The sequence below is a fragment of the Carassius gibelio genome, chromosome A9 (assembly GCF_023724105.1).
Source record: "Carassius gibelio isolate Cgi1373 ecotype wild population from Czech Republic chromosome A9, carGib1.2-hapl.c, whole genome shotgun sequence".
In the NCBI taxonomy this organism is placed as follows: Eukaryota; Metazoa; Chordata; class Actinopteri; order Cypriniformes; family Cyprinidae; genus Carassius; species Carassius gibelio.
Genome location: NC_068379.1, coordinates 4,407,049 through 4,432,321, shown reverse-complemented (window position 1 = coordinate 4,432,321; position 25,273 = coordinate 4,407,049). Strand labels below are relative to the sequence as shown.

General features: G+C 36.3%; 1 protein-coding gene across 2 annotated transcripts in view; it reads left to right on the top strand.

Moving 5' to 3' along the window:
* The window catches only part of LOC128019479 (follistatin-related protein 1), a 36,925-nt gene extending 12,533 nt beyond the window's left edge, over positions 1 to 24,392 (top strand). The window contains exons 3-11 of one of the 2 annotated variants that reach the window (XM_052605480.1): positions 13,717 to 13,821; positions 15,094 to 15,223; positions 17,261 to 17,293; positions 18,132 to 18,262; positions 19,712 to 19,830; positions 20,176 to 20,288; positions 21,567 to 21,677; positions 21,972 to 22,060; positions 22,798 to 24,392. In XM_052605480.1, coding sequence (XP_052461440.1) covers positions 13,717 to 13,821; positions 15,094 to 15,223; positions 17,261 to 17,293; positions 18,132 to 18,262; positions 19,712 to 19,830; positions 20,176 to 20,288; positions 21,567 to 21,677; positions 21,972 to 22,060; positions 22,798 to 22,839 — 873 coding nt within the window. In that variant the 3' untranslated portion in view covers positions 22,840 to 24,392. The remainder of the gene's footprint in view (positions 1 to 13,716; positions 13,822 to 15,093; positions 15,224 to 17,260; positions 17,294 to 18,131; positions 18,263 to 19,711; positions 19,831 to 20,175; positions 20,289 to 21,566; positions 21,678 to 21,971; positions 22,061 to 22,797) is intronic. The other variant, XM_052605479.1, reaches the window with a different exon arrangement.
* The last annotated feature ends 881 nt before the right edge of the window (positions 24,393 to 25,273 follow it).

Here is a 25,273-nt window from a genome sequence, read left to right as displayed (position 1 = left end):
ATTATATTACAGTACTTATTTATTTTTAACACGTAAAAATAATTATCACAACACTGGTAAGGCTTATTCAGATTTTCTCATTCTCTGAATTATCATTATAAAAATAAAAACAATTCAGAAATGAATTAAAATATAATTATATTTTAAATGTGATGCAAATATTTTTTCTACAAAAGCAACAGTGTTTACAACAGCAAGACCACTTTAGCCTGTAAACTCAATAATATCTATCTGGAAATAAATGTAAAAATATCAATGTCAATAAAAATGCATAATATACCTGACATGAAAGTGCAGTGTGAAGGATATGAATAACAAATGTAGCCTGTCATTTGTTTACATTGCAAAGGTGTTTTTGTTGTTTAGTAGCAGAAATATGCAGTTATTAGCCATGTCCACTGTATTTTTTGTTGGTTTTCATGAGACCCCCCTTGAAAAGACCAGGACCCCCCCATTGCCCCCCCAATCAAAATTGTCTGGAGCCGCCACTGTGTCCACTGTATTTTTTGTTGGTTTTCATGAGACCCCCCTTGAAAAGACCAGGACACCCCCATTGCCCCCCCAATCAAAATTGTCTGGAGCCGCCACTGGAAGGAGGGAAGAGAAAATAAATGACATCATACCATTACATACTTTAGAGAGAACTTGTGCTCGTTAGCTCTGACATCATCTTTTAAACATTAACCATTACATACACACCCATATGTGCACAAGATTTTAGGGCAAATCTAACTAGTTCTGAATTTGAATTTCCGTTTAAAAGGAACAAATGAAATAGATCTTAAAGAAATGGTTCACTACAAAATGTTCTCTCCCTCTGGCTATCTGAGATAAACAAATACATCAAGACATTTAACTTCAAACCATGGTTTCTGGCCTAAATATGTGCTCTCTATTCATAATAATGCTTTCTTCAGTGATACATTTTTTTTTCTTAAATTATACTGCTGTTACACAATTAAACATATTTGTGTAACAGCGCTGGGTCAGCAGTACAACAGTCACTGTCTAACGAAGCTATCGATTACAAATCTATATGCTCTCCCTCATTAGAATGTGCTACACTTGTGATTACAATGCTGTTTAGAGCTGTTTTTCACAATACTGTAGTATCACACTGTATTTGTATGCATACATTATCACATTGCTTACCACTTGCACACTTGGTGTAAGACTCTGTACATTGGAGAGTGGGTAAGGTGTGCCAAAACTTCCTATTAACTTTTTTTCACATGTATCATATTCAGTACATCATACTCATTGTCTGTGACTGAAAAATGTACATGAGGTAATTAGAAAGCATTTATGTTAAAACTATTTTGCAAAAAGCAAAGTAATATTTTAGTTTAACTCAAAAGCAATAATACTGAATATATTATGATGTTGTTGAATTGAAAAAGTATTGAACCATGTAAATTATTAGACTAAAAGTTAACCACAAATTATTAAGCACAACACAACATCGCCAAAAAAAAAAATCAACATTAAAATTGTCTGAATATTACAAATGTTTTAGGCTGGTTTATGCACATTTTGTGTGCAAGAACAATGTAGATCATTAAAATAAGTATTTTTTTTATATATATACAGTATTGTTCAAAATAATAGCAGTACAATGTGACTAACCAGAATAATCAAGGTTTTTAGTATATTTTTTATTGCTACGTGGCAAACAAGTTGCCAGTAGGTTCAGTAGATTGTCAGAAAACAAACAAGACCCAGCATTCATGATATGCACGCTCTTAAGGCTGTGCAGTTGGGCAATTAGTTGAAAGGGGTGTGTTAAAAAAAATAGCAGTGTCTACCTTTGACTGTTCAAACTCAAAACTATTTTGTACAAACATTTTTTTTCTGGTATTTAGCAATCCTGTGAATCACTAAACTAATATTTAGTTGTATGACCACAGTTTTTTAAAACTGCTTGACATCTGTGTGGCATGGAGTCAACCAACTTGTGGCACCTCTCAGCTGTTATTCCACTCCATGATTCTTTAACAACATTCCACAATTCATTCACATTTCTTGGTTTTGCTTCAGAAACAGCATTTTTGATATCACCCCACAAGTTCTCAATTGGATTAAGGTCTGGAGATTGGGCTGGCCACTCCATAACATTAATTTTGTTGGTTTGGAACCAAGACTTTGCCCGTTTACTAGTGTGTTTTGGGTCATTGTCTTGTTGAAACAACCATTTCAAGGGCATGTCCTCTTCAGCATAGGGCAACATGACCTCTTCAAGTATTTTAACATATGCAAACTGATCCATGATCCCTGGTATGCGATAAATAGGCCCAACACCATAGTAGGAGAAACATGCCCATATCATGATGCTTGCACCTCCATGCTTCACTGTCTTCACTGTGTACTGTGGCTTGAATTCAGAGTTTGGGGGTCGTCTCACAAACTGCCTGTGGCCCTTGGACCCAAAAAGAACAATTTTACTCTCATCAGTCCACAAAATTTTCCTCCATTTCTCTTTAGGCCAGTTGATGTGTTCTTTGGCAAATTGTAACCTCTTCTGCACATGTCTTTTTTTTAACAGAGGGACTTTGCGGGGGATTCTTGAAAATAGATTAGCTTCACACAGACGTCTTCTAACTGTCACAGTTCTTACAGGTAACTCCAGACTGTCTTTGATCATCCTGGAGGTGATCATTGGCTGAGCCTTTGCCATTCTGGTTATTCTTCTATCCATTTTGATGGTTGTCTTCCGTTTTCTTCCACGTCTCTCTGGTTTTGCTCTCCATTTTAAGGCATTGGAGATCATTTTAGCTGAACAGCCTATCATTTTTTGCACCTCTTTATAGGTTTTCCCCTCTCTAATCAACTTTTTAATCAAAGTACGCTGTTCTTCTGAACAATGTCTTGAACGACCCATTTTCCTCAGCTTTCAAATGCATGTTCAACAAGTGTTAGCTTCATCCTTAAATAGGGGCCACCTGATTCACACCTGTTTCTTCACAAAATTGATGACCTCAGTGATTGAATGCCACACTGCTATTTTTTTGAACACACCCCTTTCAACTAATTCAACTAATTGCCCAATTGCACAGCCTTAAGAGCGTGCATATCATGAATGCTGGGTCTCATTTGTTTTCTGACAATCTACTGAACCTACTGGTAACTTGTTTGCCACGTAGCAATAAAAAAATATACGAAAAACCTTGATTATTCTGGTTAGTCACATTGTACTGCTATTATTTTGAACAATACTGTAGTAGTATAATGCCTTCATTATAATTTCATTATTTATTGTATAACTCATTTGTGTGAGCATATGTTTATTTGAAAAGTCAATTGTTCATATATTTCCAAATGATTCAGCACTTTGTTTTTTTTGTGAAAAAAATCATATTTCCATAACCCTGTGTTATAGACGTTGTAACTTCAGGTTGAAGCAGACATAATGAAATGTAATTTGATGCATTTGTTTAACCGCTGTCTTGATTTTCCTTGGCTAGACAGCAGAAGCACAAAGTGGCCAGAACAATCATATTTTTGTTCTATCACAGCCATCCTGTGTCTCCAGCGCTCTTTACCTCTCTTTCTTCTTATTTTGACTATGTAGATGTATCCTGGCGCACAGCTATGCTTTCTAGAATTTATGAATTCTTGCTCATATGGCTTTGCTAGATTGCCATAGTTTGACATGCCTTTCATCTCATGTAATCAGCTTACCGTGATGCTGGAAGGAGGCCTTGAGTGTGGTTTGTACTCTCTCATGCTCTTCAGCTCGGTTGCTATCTTTTTTTCCTGCATCCTCTCATCCCTGCTCATTTCCAGTCCACTGTTTCCCAGCATGTCCCTCTCGACGTGGAGACTCTGCTTGGGTTTAGTGTGTCTGTGTGGGGGCAGGTCAGAAGTGAAAGCTTGGCTTTGTCTAGAGAAGGATTGCTTTTTTTTGCACTTGCATTCTTATGAGGAAAAATCTCAGTTTGAATTCCCAGCCTACAATGTGCAACCATTTATCTCCTTTAGAGGAAAGGTGAGCTATGTCGTGTCGACATGCAAGAACAATTTAACAAGAAAAAACAACAACATTATCTCAGTTGAAAATAATGACACATTGGTGATAATGGTGGGATTAGTCATCATGGTGGCACATTCCCACAGCAGTTTATATTTTTGATAACATCTATTTACCATAAAGGCCTGTAAAGCATTTTTCAACATGTGCATCTGATTCAGGATCTAATGCATAATCATTTCAGGTTGTTTGCATTGTAAGATCAGTGTGCTTTATGCAAATATATGTCATCTAGCGTCCTGGGGACAGAGTTAATGATGTTTATAAAATAAGCCTTGAGCTAGAAATTGTAATTATCCTCTCTGACTCTTGGGGTTGTCAAATACATATGAGTCAGTGGAATGGCACTGTCTTTGATTAACTTATTTAAAAAAAAAACTTTTTAAACGTTTAAACGTTTAAAACGTTTAAAATTTCTGAATTTCAGTAGTTTTTTGTGGGGCTTGTCTTGGCTGTGCATACCTTGTATAGAGATTGTAATTGTGAAGAAAACAGTATAATTAAAAGCTTGAAATTCTATAAAGACATACTGCTTTTATTATTATTTGCCATTCTGTTGTTTTGAGACAAGAAAACCATAAAAAAGGTATTTTATATCTCAAACTATATCACATGACCCCTACAGACCATCATAACTGAGTGTCGCGGTCAGAAAGTGGTGTGGTTTCATTTGAAGCTGTCTCATGATACTCCACCCTTGTAACTGTATGTTTTAACGATCTTTACAATGTTTCCCCCCTCGTCTTCATCTGCACGTCTTCTTCTTCACACATTAAGAGTAACGCCCAGCAGCATTCAGATCAGCTGAAGTCAGCGGGTTGCTGTTTCCATTGCAGGGTGACATTTATGCCTGAGTTCTGGAGATGTTGATGCTCCTGGAGGGAGATCACTGGAGGCTTTCTCTGGCTGGTGACATTCTCTCTGGCAGTATTGACTCAGAAAACAAACAAGCAGGCTCCTTCGGGGTTTCCTCCGCACATCGACAGGGGTTTGGGACACATCCACGAGAGTCTAATGAAGCCCACCCAGCTGCTGATGTAGTTATGAGGAAACAGCTCATTCTAATCAGCACGACTTATTGGTATACACAGAAAACAGTGAGTCCTTTAGCTAAATGAGCAGGGGCAATGAGTTGTAGAATGGACTCTGGAAATAGCTTCCTGGAGGGGTTTTCTTGGTGCATTATCCTGAATTTTCCATGTTGGTGGCATTGAATCTTTTTTTCCATTGAGTTTTATTTGAAGCACTTAGTGGCAAGTCAACTATATTCCCTTATTAGAGATTCATAAACTGCATTCAGTTTTCTGACTCGTGTAAAAAAAATCTGTGCCTTCTTACTTGAAATTCTAATTCCAAATTCTACGCCGTTCATGAAGCAACTCTATTAGACTTTGAATGAGTTTTCTTCCATGCCAGTTTATTGTTGTGGTGTCACAGATTCTGTATTCTCTCTCCAGCGCATTCATTAAAACTACATTTGTCTGCTTCATGATGGTTGAAAGTCAAAAGACTCGCTGCACAAGACCTGTACATGTCTTCTCTTGTGTTCACTTTAATCTTTTTCCTGTACTCTCAGTTTTTCTTTTCCAGTACGGCCGGTACAGTTTTACTGCTAGTATCTGCTGTATCTCTTTGTTTTCAGATCGTCTTCAGCGCTCCAACACAAACTCGCTTCCCTTCCTCAGTGCTTCTGCTTTATTTGGTGTTGTTTCAGACAGGATTCTTACAGAATGGCTTTTAAAAGCAGAGACGGTGAAAGCTGTCTTAAGATAAGTGGCATCATTGGAGGACTAGCTGTGCTTGTCAGATGAGGTTTTTTTGTTTTGTTTTTGCACTGACGCAGGTCTTCTGTTGAAGTGCACCCTGTTTTCTGGACAGCAGATTCATCATTGAGCATCAAAATATAATGTAAGATTCACAAAAGAAATGTTGTAATGCAGTGTTTGGTTTAGATTGAGGTTCAGCAATTGATAACTGACTCATTTTATAGCTGGCTAATTACTTAGATGTCATTAAGTTAGAGCTGAAAGCAATGATGTGGAAGAATCACATAAACCTGAAGACTAATCAGAATGAGATGCAATTCAAATGTCACTTATGCATGATTATGCTCATATTGCATAATACATTGCATAATTATACTCAATTATGCTCACATACAGTAAAAACCACCTGCTGTTTGGTTAACGGTTGATTGACTCTCTTATGCTCACCAAGGCTGCATTTATTTCAAGAAAAATACAAAGCAGTAATATTGTGAAATATTACTGTTTAATATGTGTATTTTCTATTATAATAATGAGTTTTCAGACAAAATAAATCATACTGATATGCTGATTTAATATTTTTGTGGAATTTTTTTTTTGTTGTTTTAGATTAGATTTAGATAAATTTAGATAAATTACATTGCACTTTCGGTCAAATAATCCAATGCATGTACTTTTGCAGAACATTATTGCTAGAATAGTTTTTATATGCAAAAATATGAGTCACCTTAAAAGATTCCTCTGTGTGACACATCACATTTGATTATCTTTCATAAAGTTATCATCAGTTATTACTATAGTAAATGATATTTATCCGGTATATACAAGAGGTGGGTTAAACTGCATTTCATGTGCAATGCATTGTTTTTTTGTGTGTGTGTGTGTGTGTTTTTTTACAGTCATATTATATTTATGTGTTCAGCACTATGCAGGTAGTTTAAGGGGTTATTATACAAGTTAGAAATTTAAAGTATACAAGTGCTGTTTCAATATATAAAATGTGCTTTTCTCTAATTGAATGGGCTGTAGACGGTCTGATGGGGGAAATATCAAGGGGAGAAACCTCCTTCCTCCTTCCATTGTGAAGTCAGTTAACCTGCAGCCCTGGGTTCAGTCTTCAGTCACTGCTCTCTGCACACACCTATTAATTATTCCCTTTAACTAATATTCCTCCTCCTCCTGTTGTCATTCTCTCACTCTATTCATTCAGCAATTTCTTCCTTTCTCTGTTTTTCAAAGCCTGCATTTGCCCTCTATACACTTGTAGTCAGAAGTGCACAATGCTCTACTCTTGGAAACCTAATTTATGAAATTCAGTACAGCACAAAGTGTGATGAAGAAAGAGACGAAAATAGTTAGAAGAGCAATTAAGGAAAGAGGAAGTAAAGTAAATGAAAGATTGAAATCATGCGAGACTCTTTTCGGTGAGATGGGACATGATTCTGCTTTTATTGTAAGAGAAAAAGGCCGACTGTTATTTTCTGTTGTCTGTCATGAAAGAGATGTTTTTAGGTGCTCTGCTCTTCCACAAGGTCCAGCAGGGACAAATGAGAACAGATAGCTGGATGACGGAGATGTGACAAACATATCTCAGCGGACTAGACAAGGACAGGAAGAATTACTTTTTCAGCTGCCTTGAGTGTCAAAGCATTTTTCCTGTTCATTTCCTGGCCATTTCCTAAAATCCTTCAGCAATCAAAGCCATGATTCAAAGCACACAAACCAATGCACAATTTAAGTATAGGCATGAAAATGAAAAGGCATTGTATTTTCTAAATGAAAGTTCTCAATCTTATTGTGAACGATTCATCCATGCATGTTTATTTATTTATTAATTTATTAAGATCCTCTCAAATTGCATATAGTTAGGTAATGTATTCAAAAAAAAAAAATTATATTTATTCTGCTTAACCCACCCCATTCTTACAATGGACTGCAAATTCACATTCATATCTGCCTTCATCCAATCAACAACCGGTGCACAGAAACAAGTCCCGCCCACTGATCTATAATATAGAACAGTGGCCCCGCCCCATACAGAAATGTAATATACAGCATGTATTGTCCTATATCAAGAATACACACATTCTCTGGGTATTAAGATTATAACATAATATAAAATCCCCATAGTTAAACTTGTATATGTCAATTCTTTCATCATTTACTCACTCTCAAGTTGTTCTAGAACTCTGCTGAACACAAATTAAGTTTTTGAAGAATGTTGGTTACCAAACAGTTGATGGCTTCCTTTTGTGTTCCACTGAGGAAGGAAAGCTCAGCTGTCAGTGTGGAGTGACACGAGGGTGAGTGAATGATGACAGATGGATATTTTGGTGCAGGTTATCTCTTCAGTGTGATGTGGGTAACTAGCTCAGCTAGCCTGCAACAACTCACAGCTGGGGCCACCATTCCTGTTTCCATGGTAACAGTGTATTTTTGATTGGTGGATCTTGCTTCGGGAATTTGGGTGGTGTACTACATTAGGAATTCGGCCATTAAAAGTGAAGTTTCTGTGAGTTACTGCTTCTGCAGAGGCATGTACCATCACTTCATAAACCTCAGAACTCAGGAAGTCTTGAAAGGTTTATATGCTCTTGCTTTTAAAAATCTCTTTGGAATACAGGAACCCTCAAAGTCACTAACTTATAATTCAAAATCCATATTTTAGAGTTGAGATGTTGTAGCTTGTGTAGGAAAAAACATTTTCATTTGAATATGAAAATGGTAATATAAAGGCATTCAAAATTTAAAAAAAAAAAAAAAAAAGCAATGATGAATTAAATTGATCAAAATGGCAGTTATTTTTAATTTTCTGTTCATAAAAGAATCCGGTTTCACCATTTCCACACACACAAAAAAAGTTAAATAAAATAAAAAATTAAGCATTAGAATGGTTTTTTTTAAGGATCATGTGACACCGATGCTGAAAAAAAAAATCAGTTTTTCCATAACAGGAATAAATTACATTTTAAAATATATTAAAACAGAAGCCAACATTTTGAACTGTATTAGATGCATTGTATTTTAATATTTGCACTTCAAAAAGAAAAGGTTAGAAATGCAGAAGCGTATAAGGGTGAAGACACTTCCTCTTAGGCTTTGCTATTTAACTGGAGCTCTCTTCCCTCCCAAGATACTGGGTGTTTTCCTTCTAGCTGTCCTCAACACTTTTCATCTTTCTGCTCTCTTCCACTTTTCTATTATATCCTGAATATGCCTTCTCCTCACTTTCCTCATAGATGCATTAGAACAAGCATAGGATATACCCACACTAAACTTCTGCTGATCATTAACAGATTGTTGTGGCCTAAATCAGTCATTTTAATTAAAATAAATAATTAGAAATATTATTATAACTGCCTTGCGGTGTGCTGATCATCTGTACAACCTGACCTTTTAGCTTCGATGTGTTTGTTAGTCCCACTCTCTCAACAGTTTTCAGAGTCGTAATGAACAGCTGTTGTCCGGTCCAGCGAGATTTCAGCTGTTCTCTGCCACTCATCTTCTCACAAATAGGGATAGTTTATCCAGAAAAGGAAGTTCTGTCATTTACTCACCCTCAATTTGGTCTAAACCTGTACAATACCTTGTGTTAAACACAAAAAAAGATATTTTGAAGAATATTGGTAGCCAAACGGTTCCCATTGACTTCCATTGTATTTTTTCTCCATTCGGAAGTCAACTGAAACTGTTACCAACATTCTTCAAAATATATTGTTTTGGGTTCCACAGAAGAAAGTCATAATGCAGGTTTGGAATGAGGAGAGTTTGCAACTGAATCTGTTCTGAATGTGAACTGATTTGCATTTTAACTCTCCCTATGGTACTGTGACCTCTACTGACATTGTCTTTAATCATACAGCACTGCATTAGTGTATGGGTTAGCTATAGTGAATGGGATCCAGTTGAACAGGTCGTCACATTTCTATGTGGTCATGATTTGCGAGTCAGACACAGCCGCACATTCCTCGACTCTTCTGCACCAGGAATGTTTGCTTTCTGTCTTTCTCCTCTCGTCTCTCCTTGGCAATCACAGCAGCCGCTCGGCCCTCCAGAACAGCCCTCTGGAGAAACAACAGCAGCACTGTTCAGATGTGCTTCAGGGCAAACTCTTTTCCCACTCAACTACTGATCTGTAACCACTATTTCAACCACAACTCTGACACTTGAGGTTGATTGCATTTATACTGCAAAAACATTCTTTAAATCTATATATATATATATATATATATATATATATATATATATATATATATATATATATATATATAATTTTTATTTATTTTTTATTTATTTATTTTTTCTAGTAAAAAATACCTAAACATGACAAAAAAAATACTATTTCCTTTTTAAATTCATAAAGTAATTTTTCTTGGTTTATTGTTTTTTTCTAAATTGTAAAAAAAAAATAATAATAATAATTGACAAATCTAATACAGTTGAGTGAGGTTTCAACGCTATCTCATGACCAATATGTACGTATTTTACGAGAGGGTTATTCATTGTAAAATTTGTCTGGACCCCAATGACAGGTAAAGGTTTAGAGGCGGGGTTAAGTGTAGGTGATTCGTACAAATTCATACGAATTGTGCAACTCATAAAATACGTACGATTTAACACAAATCGTATGAATCATACGAATTACCCACCTCGTAAAATATGAACAAATTGGCGTGAGATCAGGCTGGAGGTATAGACATAAAAAGTTTAATTCTCACCAAGGCTGCCTTTATTTGATCAAAATATAATTTAATCCAGCGACTCGAAGCTGTGTTTTCAGCATCTTCAGAGTCACATGACCCTTCAGAAATCAGTCTAATATGCTTATTTGCTGCTCAAGAAACATTTCTTATTATCAATGTTGAAAACAGCTTTGCTGTCTAACATTATAAATGTCTTTACTGTCACTTTTGATTCATTTAATGCATCCTTGCTCGATAAAAACATTTAAAAAAATTTTTTTTTTGTGCAATGTGATTATTATATCTGAAGAAGGAAAACATGAATACTATCAATAAAGGAAACAGCTTTCAGAAAGACAGAGACATCATAAGATGTGAGACAATGTAACTGCATCAAACTTGCAATGAAAGTCTGAAGGTCATAGTTCATCTGCAGGCGTCCTGTACCCCATCTCTCATCGACTGTCTCCTACAGTACACTTTATGGCTCTTTTCAAGCGCTCATGGCTGGTCGTCATGGAAACATATCTGCTTTTTGATTTGATTTAGCTAAAGCATGCTATAACGTTCATTCGTTTAAATGTCAGCATGGCTTCCCTGTAGAGAAGGAAATTCATTTATGCATGAGGCTTGGTTTTGTTCTCTCTCCTTTAATGTACCTCTGTTACCGCTGGTCCGCAATAGTATCCACCTCTATTGTCAGGACAAAACTCTCTCAAATGAATATCCCATAAACTTTTAATATGCCAGCACGGTGTCTGAAAGTCCTCTGATGACCTCAAACGGAGCGGATTGTGATTAGAAATGATTGTTGATCTGTTTTAGACTGGCAATGACTGCATTCTTCTAAAACTGTTGAGATGAAGGCAGCCTTCGGGTAGAAAATCTACCCTGGAAAGTTTGCTTACATCGTATGACTCAAGTATGAGATGGATGGGGGGAAGGGTCCGTGTGTGTGTGTGTGTGTGTGTGTGTGTGTGTGTGTGTGTGTGTGTCAGTGTGTGTTGGAGTTAGTCAGGGTGGAACCAGCAATCACAGTTCATGGGAAAGGAAAGAACAGGCAAGGTTTCAGATGTGACTTACACACACACACACACACACACGCACGCACGCACACACACACACACAGAGAGAGACTGCATTTGATTATAGTTAAACGCTGGGGAGGTTTAGGAAAGCAGGAGTATTTCAGGAAAATCCTAAATCGTTACTCCATGCACAACTTGGCAGCACGTGATTGGCTAGCTCTCTGTTCACATGACTTTGCTGTGCTTTGGAGACTGGGGTCCTGTAGCAGGGAGCACAAAGAAGAAGAAAAAAAATCAGAGAAAAAGGAAAGACAAGGTCATTTGTAAGACCTGAGGCAGATTCAGAGACATTGCATATACATCAAACGTTTCAGAGGTGTAACCGATGAGAAAGTTCAGTAGGACAGAAGAGCAATGTAATAACCCCAAAGATATCTAATCTATGAATTGGGACCCTCTGTCTATTTTGAACATGCACTTGAACACTTTCCCTGACGTTTACACAGGATGCTTTCTTCCATTAGGTGGGGTTTAAGATGCTGTTTCAAGTTTTAGAAACATGTTGAAATCAGTGCTCCGTTTCATTGTGTTCAGTCTTGTTAGTTTTAAACAAAAGAAGGTGTCCTGTGTGAACAGCCCATTAATCGTGCTGTAACCAACAAACCTGATGTCAGAGCTCCATCTGCTGCTAGAAGAGTGTAGCTCACTTTTGATAGACCTTCAGACCTCTGTCTTCAATAATACAGAGACTATCATTTAAACCAATGCTGATTTTATATTTAAATTAATTAAAATAACTGTTTTATATTTTATTTAAAAATGTAATTTATTCCTGTGACGCGAAGCTGAGTTTTCAGCATCATTACTCCAGTCTTTAGTGTCACAGTCACATGAACCTTTAGAAATCATTATAATATACTGATTTACTGCTCAAGAAACTCAAAAATAGTATAATTTATGTTGAAAATAGCTAATATGTTTGTTTGTGGGAAACCTTGATACATTTTTCAGGATTCTTTGATAAATTTACAAGAACAGCATTTATTTGAAATAGAAATATTTTGTAACATTACATTATAAATCTCTTTACTGTTACTGTTACTATCTTAAATTCTTAAATAACTATCTTTATTTATAAATAAACTTAAAACTTTTGAATAGTTTTGGACATCGATATCCTGTTTTTTGCTTTTGTGTCACATGAACCTGCGGTTGCCAACTAATTTAGTTATTCATTGAATTTTTTATTTATTGTTGTTTTTAAATGAACACTACTAGTTTATCTGTTTGTCTGTTGGCTTGTTACATATCGGTTATGTTAAAGTTTTAATGTTTTATATTAATGTTCTTATTTATATTTAGTAAGAAATGAATTTTAAATAGCAATAAAGCTAGTTTTTAATAAGTAGATACTTATTATAAATTATCATGTATTTGTTTAAAAAGTGAATAAATCAGTTATAAATTGTAAAAACCAAAAGCGAGAGAGAGAGAAAAAAACAAAGCATGAATCAATTGGTCTTTGTACCAATGTACAACAAAGTATATATATATATGGAACATATAACAAATGAACATAAAAACTAAGGAACATAAAAAAATATATATATATTTTTTCCTTTAACTGTTCTTGGGTATTATCTCTTCGCTAGACTGCTTTGTTAGAGAAGTTGCTGTTCCAAATCTGTAGTTGTCCTAGTTTTGAAGGAGAACCGTTAGTTGTCAGGGAAACTGGTGGCAGGAGGCATTCAGGAGTGTTTGGAGAGGACAGAGTTCGGCCATTTTTGGAGATGGTTATCAATCTTCTGTCCCTAGAGACTGAGGAGACTCTGTATGTGTGTGTGTGAGAGAGAGAAAGAGCAACTATAAGTGTGTTTACCTGTGTTTGTGGTAAAAGTGATTTTGTGGTCCTGTACCAGCGCTAGTTTCTGTTTCGAGAGGTTTTTAGTTTAGTGACTGCCCTGGTTTCATAAGCGATCGTAATACATATATCAAACCACAAAACTTCCTTTACAAACTGTCTTTTGTGAGAAGTGAATGTTGTGTGTGTCAGCCAGAGAGATTCATGTTTGTATGATTTGACGTGAAGCTGCAGCCCTCTGGTGGTGAGAGTCTGTACGTGCACAAACTTATTTTAGTTCTTATCTAATTAGAGTTTGCAGCTGTGTGTCAGTTTGTGTTTTATTTATGGCGTTTATTTCTGTGTTTTCCAGCAGGAGGCTCAGAGCAAATCAAAGGTGTGTGCTAATGTGTTCTGTGGTGCTGGGAGAGAGTGTGCCGTCAATGAGAAAGGAGATCCCAGCTGTCTGTGCATTGAGGTAAGGCCTCTTTTCAAAGAAATTCAGGAAAACCTTCTAGAAGAAATATGCAGGCATTTGACTAGTGCACTTCCTTGACTTTTATTCCTTTGGATGACTGAATGAGGAATTTTACACATTTTAGAGAGACGGCAGTCATCACAATTACAGAAAAGCAATTTCTGGCTGATTAAATATTTAAAGCTGAGTAAATCTAGGAAAACTGATTATAGAAATTTGCATGACTTAAATAAGTTGGTTTACCAAGACTGTGGAAGCACTGAATAATACCCTTGGGATAAGAAATACTTTTATACTTAACTGTGGAAATAATATAATTTGAAAAGTTATTCTTAAGTGCAAACTGAATATAACTTTTAAGGACATTAAAATGCATGTTAATTGCAAATAAATTAAAATGCATTATAGTTTAAATCTAAATGCAATTAGCTGAACTTAAGAGTGCTTTTTGGTATACTTAAGTAGGTACATCTTTATATGTAATTACATAATAACCTCTGTTGTCTTTGAAATGGTTAAACTGCACTGTTGATTGTAATGTAAAATATAACTGTATGTTATTTCTGTTCAAACGTGTATGCCATGTATTTCAAAATAGTATATATACCGGTCCTTCTCAAAAAATTATCATATTGTGAAAAAGTTCATTATTTTCCATAATGTAATGATAAAAATTCAACTTTCATATATTTTAGATTCATTGCACACCAACTGAAATATTTTAATACTGATGATTTTGGCATACAACTCATGAAAACCCAAAATTCCTATCTCAAAAAATTAGTATGTTTGCACATTTTAGAGTGGCCTTTTATTGTGGTCAGCCTAAGGCACACCTGTGCAATAATCATGCTGTCTAATCAGCATCTTAATATGCCACAAGTGAATGGATTATCTCAGCAAAGGAGAAGTGCTCACGAACACAGATTTAGACAGGTTTGTGAACAATATTTGAGAGAAATAGGCCTTTTGTGTACATAGAAAATCTTTTAGCTGAGCTCATGAAAAATGGGGGCAAAAACAAAAGTGCTGCATTTATAATTTTGTTCACTGTATGTCTGTGCGTGGGTGTGTATGTGTGTGTGTGTGTATATATATATATATATATATATATATATATATATATATATATATATATATATATATATATATATACACACACATACATACACACACACACACACATTTCTAAGGTTCAGATTTTGATGTGGCAATTAATAGGTAGTAGTTTAAATTGTTGTGTTTTTAACAGTATGTTGTGTTCTCCTGCAGCAATGCAAGCCTCATAAGCGCTCAGTGTGTGGCAGTAATGGAAAAACCTACCGTAACCACTGCGAGCTGCACCGTGACGCCTGCCTTACTGGACTCATGATCCAAGTGGCCCATGATGGACACTGCAAAGGTGTGTGGAGACTAACATGCAGCAGGCATACAGGCTGATATGGAAAAGAAGTAGAGGCCGATATAAACTGGAAATGACTTTCTGCTCCCTGTGGAGATTATTACATGTGCATTGACTTTGCAACAGATTTAACAGTAAATTCTAAACTTAATAAGATTAATGACTGACTCAAGTCTGATCATAACATGTCATCAACATTTGTCAAAATTGTACAATACTATAATAAAGATACAATATAATCTTAATATATATAGATAATCCCCAAGGTGTTTGCAGTGGTAATTAATATCTCTGGTGAAAATTGTTAAACATGCATACACAGATACCATCACTTTGCAAGCAAAACTCACCAGCAGTGACACGCATTATATGAACATTATTTTAGTAAAAAAAAAAAAAAAAAAGATGACAGCAATGTCACAAAATGAATCCAAATAGTACAAAAATGCACCACGATTTAATATAAGAACCAACATAGTTCTATGGACATCACAATATTATAGTTAAAGCTGCGGTAGGGAACTTTTGACGCTCTAGCGGTTAATAAACAGAACTGCTTGCGTCTTGCGGAAGAACATCGTAGCCGGAACTACTTCTCTCTGTTTATGTCTATGAAGAATCACAAAGGTACTGTGTTACTCCGCCGCGGTACCCCCGAAGCAATCTAAAATAGTCCGAATATAAACACTTATTATAGGTGTACCCTAGATGATTCAGGACAAGCTAAAAACACGGTTTGGAAAATGGATTCATGGTGTACTCGCTTATTATGTTCATTTTTCTACATTTTGAACACAAACAAAATTACGGACCGCAGCTCTGATTGGTTGTTTTTTAACGGGAGCGATGGAGTTTCTGCAAATGGCAATAGGACACTGGGAGGAGCCAGAGGAGCTTGATTTTTTTCACAGATTATCTGTCTCATATTCTACTGTCAGGACATAATGACAGGTTTAATAAATATGTAAATAATATTTTTTTACAAAAGTTCCGGTTGCACTTTATTTTACAGTACGTGTACTAACATGTACTTACAGTGTACTTACAGTGTATTTATCTAAGAAAGTTCTGGTAACACAAGGTAACTACATGGGGTAGGGTTAGGTTTAGGGGTAGGTTCAGGGTTAGTACCTAGTTATTACATAGTTATTGTAATTACAATAATAAGTACATCGTATGTACATGAGGAACAGGACTGTAAAATAAAGTGCTACCAAAGTTCCCTACAGCACCTTTAATTTGTAATTACACATATACTTACATACATACAATATATACATAAACATAGCCTTGTGGAAAGTATTCACATAAATCCTTATCATTTATTAGTGTAAATGCATTTAATTCTTACTTATAATAAGTTAATAACCAGGACTAGTAGCTAGAAATACACTTTAAACAGTCTGTGTTTATTAGATAATAACATACCGCAGTAGAAATGGATGTGGATGTCAGTACCTTGTTTATTCAAGAAAGGCATCATGGGAACATTGGGATCCATCTGCAGCTACAGACGTTAGAATTGACCCATAGAGTGGTGTTTACTCTGGTTTACAGTTCAGGGATTAGATTCAGATTTAGGTTTAGACTGTTATGGCTCGCCGGATCATCACACATATCTACTGAATAACAAGATTAAAAAAGACAGAGAACATAATGCACAAATTCATTTAGACGAGACGTATCCACCTGCTAAGATAATTTGGGAACAGTTTTATCTGACAAGAACAGGACGTTCGCTCTAGTTTTTAGTACTGTACTCATAAGTCGACCTCTCAGACTTCTTCCCATCTCAACAGAGAGTGCTGGATCATTGGACATTGAACATACGGTCGAATCCAGGACTCATTCTGATATCATGTTATTCTGACCCTTATATTCTGATATTACAACATGTGTGAGGTGACGCTGTACCTTCTTATCTAGATTTGATGCAAGCAGCTACTTGAGTGATAACTAAGGGAAGATTCAGCTAGAAGTAATTACATGCAGATTGTGAAACATTACTCCACTCACATGTATCTCTGACTCTTACAGAGAAGAAGCAGGAGAAAGCCGCTGCCAGCCCAGGTGAGTCGTATCATGACCGCTGGCTCAGAGCCAAGCCGGGGGACTCTACTTATCTCCATACTGTGCAGATAACCATTAATTACCAACTTATTGGAGCTCGTAGATACTGAGAGCAGACATAACCTCTCTGACACGGCTACGGCACAATTACATACCCAGTATTTAGATGTATAAAATTGCGCCCAGTTTTTGCGATTTCATTTTTGCACTTTTTATGTGTTATAGTATTTGTAGCATGAGTTTACTATATGTGCTCTGCAGAGGATTTCAAAATAAAGATGCTATTGGCAAAAGTAATGGCTATTCGCTAATAAGTTAGAGCTAATTTTCTTCTTTAACGTGCCATTTGTAATAATGATGCATAGAATATAGGGCACAATGTACTTACTACCAAGGAATTTTTGGTATTTTCACAGGTGTTTTACTCGTATTTTGAATTATACATTACATTGTTTTGTATTTTAGCATCCATAAACTTAAAAATAATGACCTGAATACTATCCAATTTTTTTTTTTTTACAGCAAACGGTTTCTTTTGAAATTGTTTATATTCAAATATCAGACATTTATCAAGTCAATCATGATAACATACATTTTTAAAAACCAATGGTACTGTAGTGAGTTCCAAAACTCCAAAACATTTCTAAGAAGAGATGTACGTGTGGATCTCATTAATCACATGTTCTCTGTTGAGGACAAAACTGGGTTGCCGGCTCTCAAGAGGATAAAGCTGCACTCACTAAATCTGAGACCTCCATTAGCATTAGTGATATGTGTGTCTGTGCTTCTTTCTAACTGTTATCCTGTCTGCTGGTGTGTTTGTGTGTGATGTCTGAAGTCGTGTGTTATGTCGCTGACCGGAATGAGCTGCGCAGACGTGTGATCGACTGGCTGCAGACCGAGGTTGTTCCAGATGGCTGGTTCACAAAGGGCTCCAACTTCACTGATATCCTCCTCAAGTACTTCAAGGTGTGTACAGACGTTTCAAATATTCAAATATTATGTCTTTAAAATATTAAACCACGGAGAATGTGTATAGTTTAGTATTTTAAGGCACAACTACAGGGAAAAACATCAGTTATAAGATTTGGGGCTATTTAAAATGTGTTGTTTCAAAGTTGGGAAGTCTTAAGTCGCTGGGATATATTTTTAGCAATAGCCAAAAAAATGATATTGTATGGGTCAAAATGATACATTTTTCTTTGATGCCAAAAATCATCAGGATATTGAGTAAAGATTTTATTGAGAAAGATATTGAGAAAGTGATTTTTGATTAGTCATATGCATTCAAAGGCGATTTTCTCTGAATTTAGATTTTTTTGCACCCTCAAAATTTAGATTTTCAAATAGTTGTACCTCGACCAAATATTGTTCATCCTAAAAAAAAAAAAAAAACACATCAATGAACAGCTTATTTCAAGCATTCAAATGATGTCGATACATCTCAACTTCGAAAAATTTACACTTAAGACAGAATTATTAATTGTCATAATAACAAAAGCGGGCTATTATACGTGACCGTTTTTGTTTCCAAATGTCTGTAAATTTACAAACACAAATGTTTGATATCTGCCTCAAGGGTCTTGATTGTATTTCGGTGAAAATAATTATATTTATTGCAGCATAAAAGCATGCATTTGGTTTAGTCCCTTCATTGTCAGGGCTCTGTGAATAACCCTCCAGCAGGCGATCTCTGCGCTCCGTGCCACATCATTTTCCCGACAGCCTCCCAAGGCGTGTAAAATACACCTTAAATGACTTCTGTTTGCATAGCAGCAGATCAGGCAGCCGTGCTTTTTTGATGAATCAGTGTGTTTCAGTATTTGCTCACCTTTGCACTCAGAGAGCAATCGTGCAGCTGTCAGCACAATCCATACATCTGACTGAACACTATCACCAAACCAATAATCCATAAGCTGGTCAAATCAGCTTTATCTGTTAGACATATTTCTCTAAAACGTGAACATGTCCTTTACCTCTTGCTTATAGGTGAACGTGTCAAAATCAGCTGTACCTCAAACCGCTGAGATAAGATAAAACTGACAGCATGAACTGAAGAATTCTCTGGCTGTGCAGTTTTATCACTGTGGACCCTTTTCACAGACTGCGATGACACGTTTACATGTTTATTAACATCGTAAATATACTTTATGTAACTTAACTTTGCCAGTAAATTCCAGAAAACTAGTAACAGCTGTTGCATGAGAATTTCTTACACAACAGCTGAAGGAGTGACTGCACATCTGACGTCTTTCTCTCTGAACAACGTCAATCGCTCGAGTTTTTTCTCCTTCTTTTGTAAAGTCATAGAAACACAACATTTCAATCTCATTTCCTATTCCTCTCTTTAAATAACATAGAAATGATAACCAGACTGAAAGTGCTATCTGACTCAAACGGAAGAGTTGTCTCTTGTAGAATTATGATAGCGGAGACTCCCAGCTGGATTCTGCAGAGCTGCTCAAGTTCATTCAGCACAATGAAACGGCCGTTCAGATGAACTCTTACGCTGAAGAGGAGAACAACCGCCTGCTCAGGTGAAAACACAAACACACAGAACCCGTGCACATTTGTACACTATCCCTTTCATTGTAATCATCTCAGACACAATGTGGTCTTCTTCCCGTTTCTCTCACAGTGGAGGTTATTTGAGTTTATTTTGTCCATCTGTCTGTCCGGATGAGCCAAATGGAAAAAACTCCATCTACAAACACTGATAAAGCCAAGCAAACATTACATCGCACTACTGCATATTCGGTTAGCTAGATAGTGTATGGAAACACAAATAAGACATGTATTTTTAACTCTTGGTCCCATCGGAAAAAAGGTTTTTTGTTGTGAAAGGAATGTTCAAAAGACCCTACATGTACTGTATCTCACAGGAGCCTTTGTGTGGACGCTCTTATTGAGCTCTCTGATGAGAACGCAGACTGGAAACTGAGCTTTGATGAGTTCCTCAACTGCTTGAAACCAGGCTTCAACCCTCCTGAGAAGAGTGAGTCTCTGTCTGTCTTGTGTCTGTCTGCACCAGCATGGAGTTTACAAACCATTCTATCACTTGCGTAATGACAATGTGGACAAGTCAAGATTTGTATGCAGTGTGAACAAAGCTATGGTGGTTTTTGTATACGTAAGGAGCAGTTTTGCTTCCATACTGAAGAACTTTTTCATATATTCAAGGTTACATTCCAGAGTTTTCCCAGAATTGTAGTTCTGTGAGGCAGAAAGGGAGCGAACGAGGGGTTTTCTGCTCTTCCACAGAATGTTCTTCAGGCTGATAGGCTCCACATGTAGAACTAGGTGAAGGTTCAGTGGGAGGAGCCACTTTCTCTGGCATCATATGAAGCAACTTTTACACATTTCAGTAATTGGAATAAAGCTGACATAAAATAAATGATCATTAGATGAAAAGCTTACATTTAAAATGCTTCAATGAATATTGGAAATCTGCCTTGGCAAACTAATTAAAAAGCAGAATAATTGGTATAATATAAATTGAACTTTCGTGAAAAATAACTAATAGAGTGATCTGCGGTCTGCAACAAAACGGCTCCTGCTCCAAACTGAAAACAAACAAACAAAAACTCCTATAATACCCCGTCCTTCTCAAAAGTCTCATCAGCTTCTGCTTAGGGGCTTCCTTATCGTCTGAGGAGTAGGAAATGTGTCAATTCCTATAACTTTTGCACACTTTTCCCATCCCAACAGCCTCGCCCAAATACGTCACACTTTATCAGGTTGACTGTGAGTTTGGCCTCTGCCAAACCATCAAACAATGCACAAACTTGGACAACGTGTTCATCCCATGTATCACTATAGATAATGTCATCGAGGTACACGGCACAGCCTTCTAGACCCAGTGTCATTTTGTTCATTAAATGCTGAAATGTAGCTGGAGCGTTTCAGACAGAACGATAGTGTTCTTAGCAACATTGGTGTATCAGATCAGAATTAAAATCAGATGTCCAGGCTTCTGCTCTTGCCATGATCGTTTAGAACTGCACACTTCAGTCATATTCATTTACCCTAGTTTCTCCTGGATGGTTGTAGCAGTGTAGTCATTCCACAGTAATTTCCTGTTTTGTATTCAGGAATCTAGGACACATGCACACAGTATTTGGTTGGAGACACATGTTCAGACAGCTTTTGCTGATTTCAACTTACAGTTGTTTATAGGGAATGAAGTGTTGGTAATCAAGATTACATTTTTTGGAGACTTCTGGTAATGTATTTTGAAAATGATTGTGGTAACATGGTTTGTGTTTTACTACAGAGTGTGCTCTGGAAGATGAGACGTATGAGGATGGTGCCGAGACTCAGGTGGAGTGCAACCTCTGCGTCTGTGCATGTGGAAACTGGGTCTGCACCGCCATGACTTGTGATGGTGAGTTTATTTCAGCAAATTCAAGATAGAAAAGGAGAGTGTGGGGTAAGCTGTGCCTGTTTGCACTCTAGTCGAACTTAAAGAAGACTGAGACCCAATTATATTTCAGGATGTCAAGATGTTATATTTTGAGATGCATCAATAGTACAGACCATAGAAATATGACTTGTCAAAAAAAGAAGTGACACAAGAGAAGTTCTAAGAAAGTTTCTTAGATGAAGGACTGAAACATCTTTCCCCCACATGAGCAGTGCTGATTCCTTCTTATAATAATGAGACTGACTCGCTCCGCAGAGAAAAGCCCAGTCATTGACATTGATGGGGATCAGGAGATGACCGAAGAGGAATGGACCCGCCGTGTGGCTGAACTCAACAAGCATCAGGTCAGCGGACTGACTTCATCCACAGCTAACTGATGTCTTTGTTTATCATAAATGAATTTCAAATAGCTTACTATCTCTCCTTGACTGTCCGATCTAATAAAGGCTAAATAATGACATGAATATATATTTCTTTCAGTATTGAAAATATTATATAAAACATGCACTACCATTCAAAAGTTTGGGTTCGGTAAGATTTTAGCAAGAAATGAATACATTTATTCAGCAGCGATGCATTAAATTGCTCCAAAGTGACAATAAAGATTTTACAAAAGATTTATATTTCAAATTTTGTTTTTAATTGAACATCATGCTAACAACAAAACATTAAGTAAGCTAAATTTCAGTGTGATGCTGCAATATGTTTAGTCTCTGAAATCGGCCAATTATGTTTTACAAGCACACAGCAAATGTGTTTTTACATAGTGTTTATCACTCCACACACCAAGATGCATGCAAACAGACACTAAATCACTCAGTAAAAGCAGAAGCTTGCTGATTTAAGGAGAGTTTCATTCTCTCACACTACTTCACACAAAACTAACTCTTAAAATAAGTGAAAATAAGTCTGATAGAGGACTTTTAGTTTTAGTTTGTCATTTCAACTGACTAATACACTTTTTAGAGCGCTGTAAACTGCAGGTGTTGATTTTCTATGTGAAATATATGCTGTTGCTGTCAGTTTGTTTGCCTGAGGCATAACAAACATACGACTGACTTCTGACGTCTCCCTCCATCAGGAGACTGTGGAGAAGATGAAGACCAGCACAAAGGAGGTCTAAACCAGGACCGAGACACGAGGAGGGAGATGACGTGGACCAATTCCTCTCCTACTGATCACAATCAGGATTCCTGAGATTATGTACTGTTAATGGAAGAATCACACCATTTTCTAGAGATAGGTTATTACTTTTATTGCTCCCCATACCGCATCTATTCTCTGGTTAATGGGTTTTATGTTGCGGTTTACTTTACTACATACTTCATTAGCTTTTCACCATTTTGTATTACATCTGTGTGTCTTCAAGTGCTGTAAATTGTTTGATTGTGTCACTCCAAACAGGCCTCAGCACTTTGTTATGGGGGCCCTTGTTTTATTCACTATTGTTTGATTTGATGTCTTATTCTTTATTCCATTTATTTGTCTGTATACAGTTATATGTGGAAATGTTTTTTGTTTTTTTTTTATATTGAGACAATGGCAATAGAAGAAGAAAAAAGAAGAGGAAAGGATTCGAGAGTGATTCTGAGAGAGCAAAACAACACGGGTTCATCCATCAAACTGTGACTTTAGAGCTTCGAAGCGAGAGATGTCCTTCAGTCAGATGGTAGATACTCATGCTAAAACATACACGCTAGAGAGAGCTTGACGGATATAAATGCGAGCTAAATGAAGCTCTCGCTCTCTTTCACTCTCATCTTGAAGGCAGTCAAAGTCTTGAAACCTTTCGTAAAGGTGCTAACGTTAGTATTCCTCTGTTTGCATGCTTTGCTCTCTTGCTTTAGATGGTAGATAAAGTTTGGTAGAGCAACACTAGAAGCAGAGACGGCATGGCTCAGTGGAGAGCAGGCAATACCTTTGAATTTTAACATCACTATGGGACAACAAACCCACCATGTTGTTAATACTTGACAAACATGCTTTTCTGCCATGAGCGAACTTCGATTAGAGATCACTTCCATTAGTAGAAAACCGCTACGCTTGAGCTTGTATTTATATTAGTTAAAAAATAGGCAGTTTATGCTGAAACTTTCACACTGTGCTCAGTCCTATTCCAATGCTTGGGCTGAATCGATGAAATTAACTCGCAAGCCAGATTTATAAATAATAATAAAGCAGCTAAGCTCACAAAGATGGGACTGAGTACAGATGGAGTGATCTGAAACCAAAACCTGATGTTTAAATTGTTGTACGAAAACCTCCAGGTACACCACTACTCTGGACCCAGCAACGACTTTATACCTGTTACGTAAAATAGCTGTCAGAATAAGGATTAGATTCACCATTTCCTCTTTAGTGTAGTTGAATTCTTACCCACTTAAGAGAATGTGTGTGCATGTGTGCCAAAAGCATTTGTGTGTCTGTGTGTGTAAGTGTTAGCATTTAATTTCCACTAAATTCCACTAACAGTACAGATCCTTTGTGGTAATCAGTGCCTTATATACGAAAAACAGTGTGCCATGGATGAAGTGGCTTCTTCTGTAGGTATAAACCACCTGATATAGGACAATGCACATGAATTTTCCAGTATTATGGTAGACAGCTAGCAATTGCCTTTTATATGTCTGTATGTCTTATTCAATGGGGCAGAATTAAAACATTTTATTGTAAAAAGTGTTGTTCTGTTTTATTCATATTTACTTCTCTGGTTATTTGAAATGTAACTTGTGCTAATAATTATGTAATAACAAAAATAAAAGTCGATAGCTTAAGACTTAGAAAAATTTGTTATGATCTATAGCATGGATTTTGAATTGTATCTTAATTTTTAGAGATACGATCCTGCACAACCATTTTGAATGTGGCTTACACATTTTAGTTCACAAGTGGCGCTAAGAAATGTTAACATGAGAGACATTCTTGCACAACCAATTGTTTTTCACAATGTTTTAAAGTATTTGTGTTAATCTGTTTTGTCCCAATGCATCATTTCTATTCAGTTTCTACACCAGCAATTAAATTATTCAGTGGTGGCCATTAAATCACTGCTGATTTTAACTTTGCATCACTTTAAATATTAAGGCAGCAGTTACAAACAACAGTTTTTAATTTTAGTTGATTGAATTTTAATGAGGGTGAACGGCCTGAAAATTGTGCCATTAGACGGTTTCCAGTATTGTTTTAGTAGTAATATTTATATACTATTATAGTGGTTTATTTATTAATATTTTGAATTAGCCTGTTTTTATATTTTACGCTTTCATTATAATTAAAGTTTTACTAAATTTGTGCTTTTGTTATTTTAGTTCAAGTCACTTTAGTAGTTGTTCCCAGTGCAATATAATGTTTGTTTAAATTGTTTAGGTTTTTATCTAATATTTATATTTTATTTTGTTTCAGTTTTATGTCAGTACCAATTTTAATACACAATCAGCTATAGCAAACACTACTTTTTTTGGAAAACCAATTACAAAACCTGAATTGTTTGACACATATCAGCATTAGTGTGTACTCCCTTGTAAAATAAATCCTTCTGTATAAACTAGAATAGACAG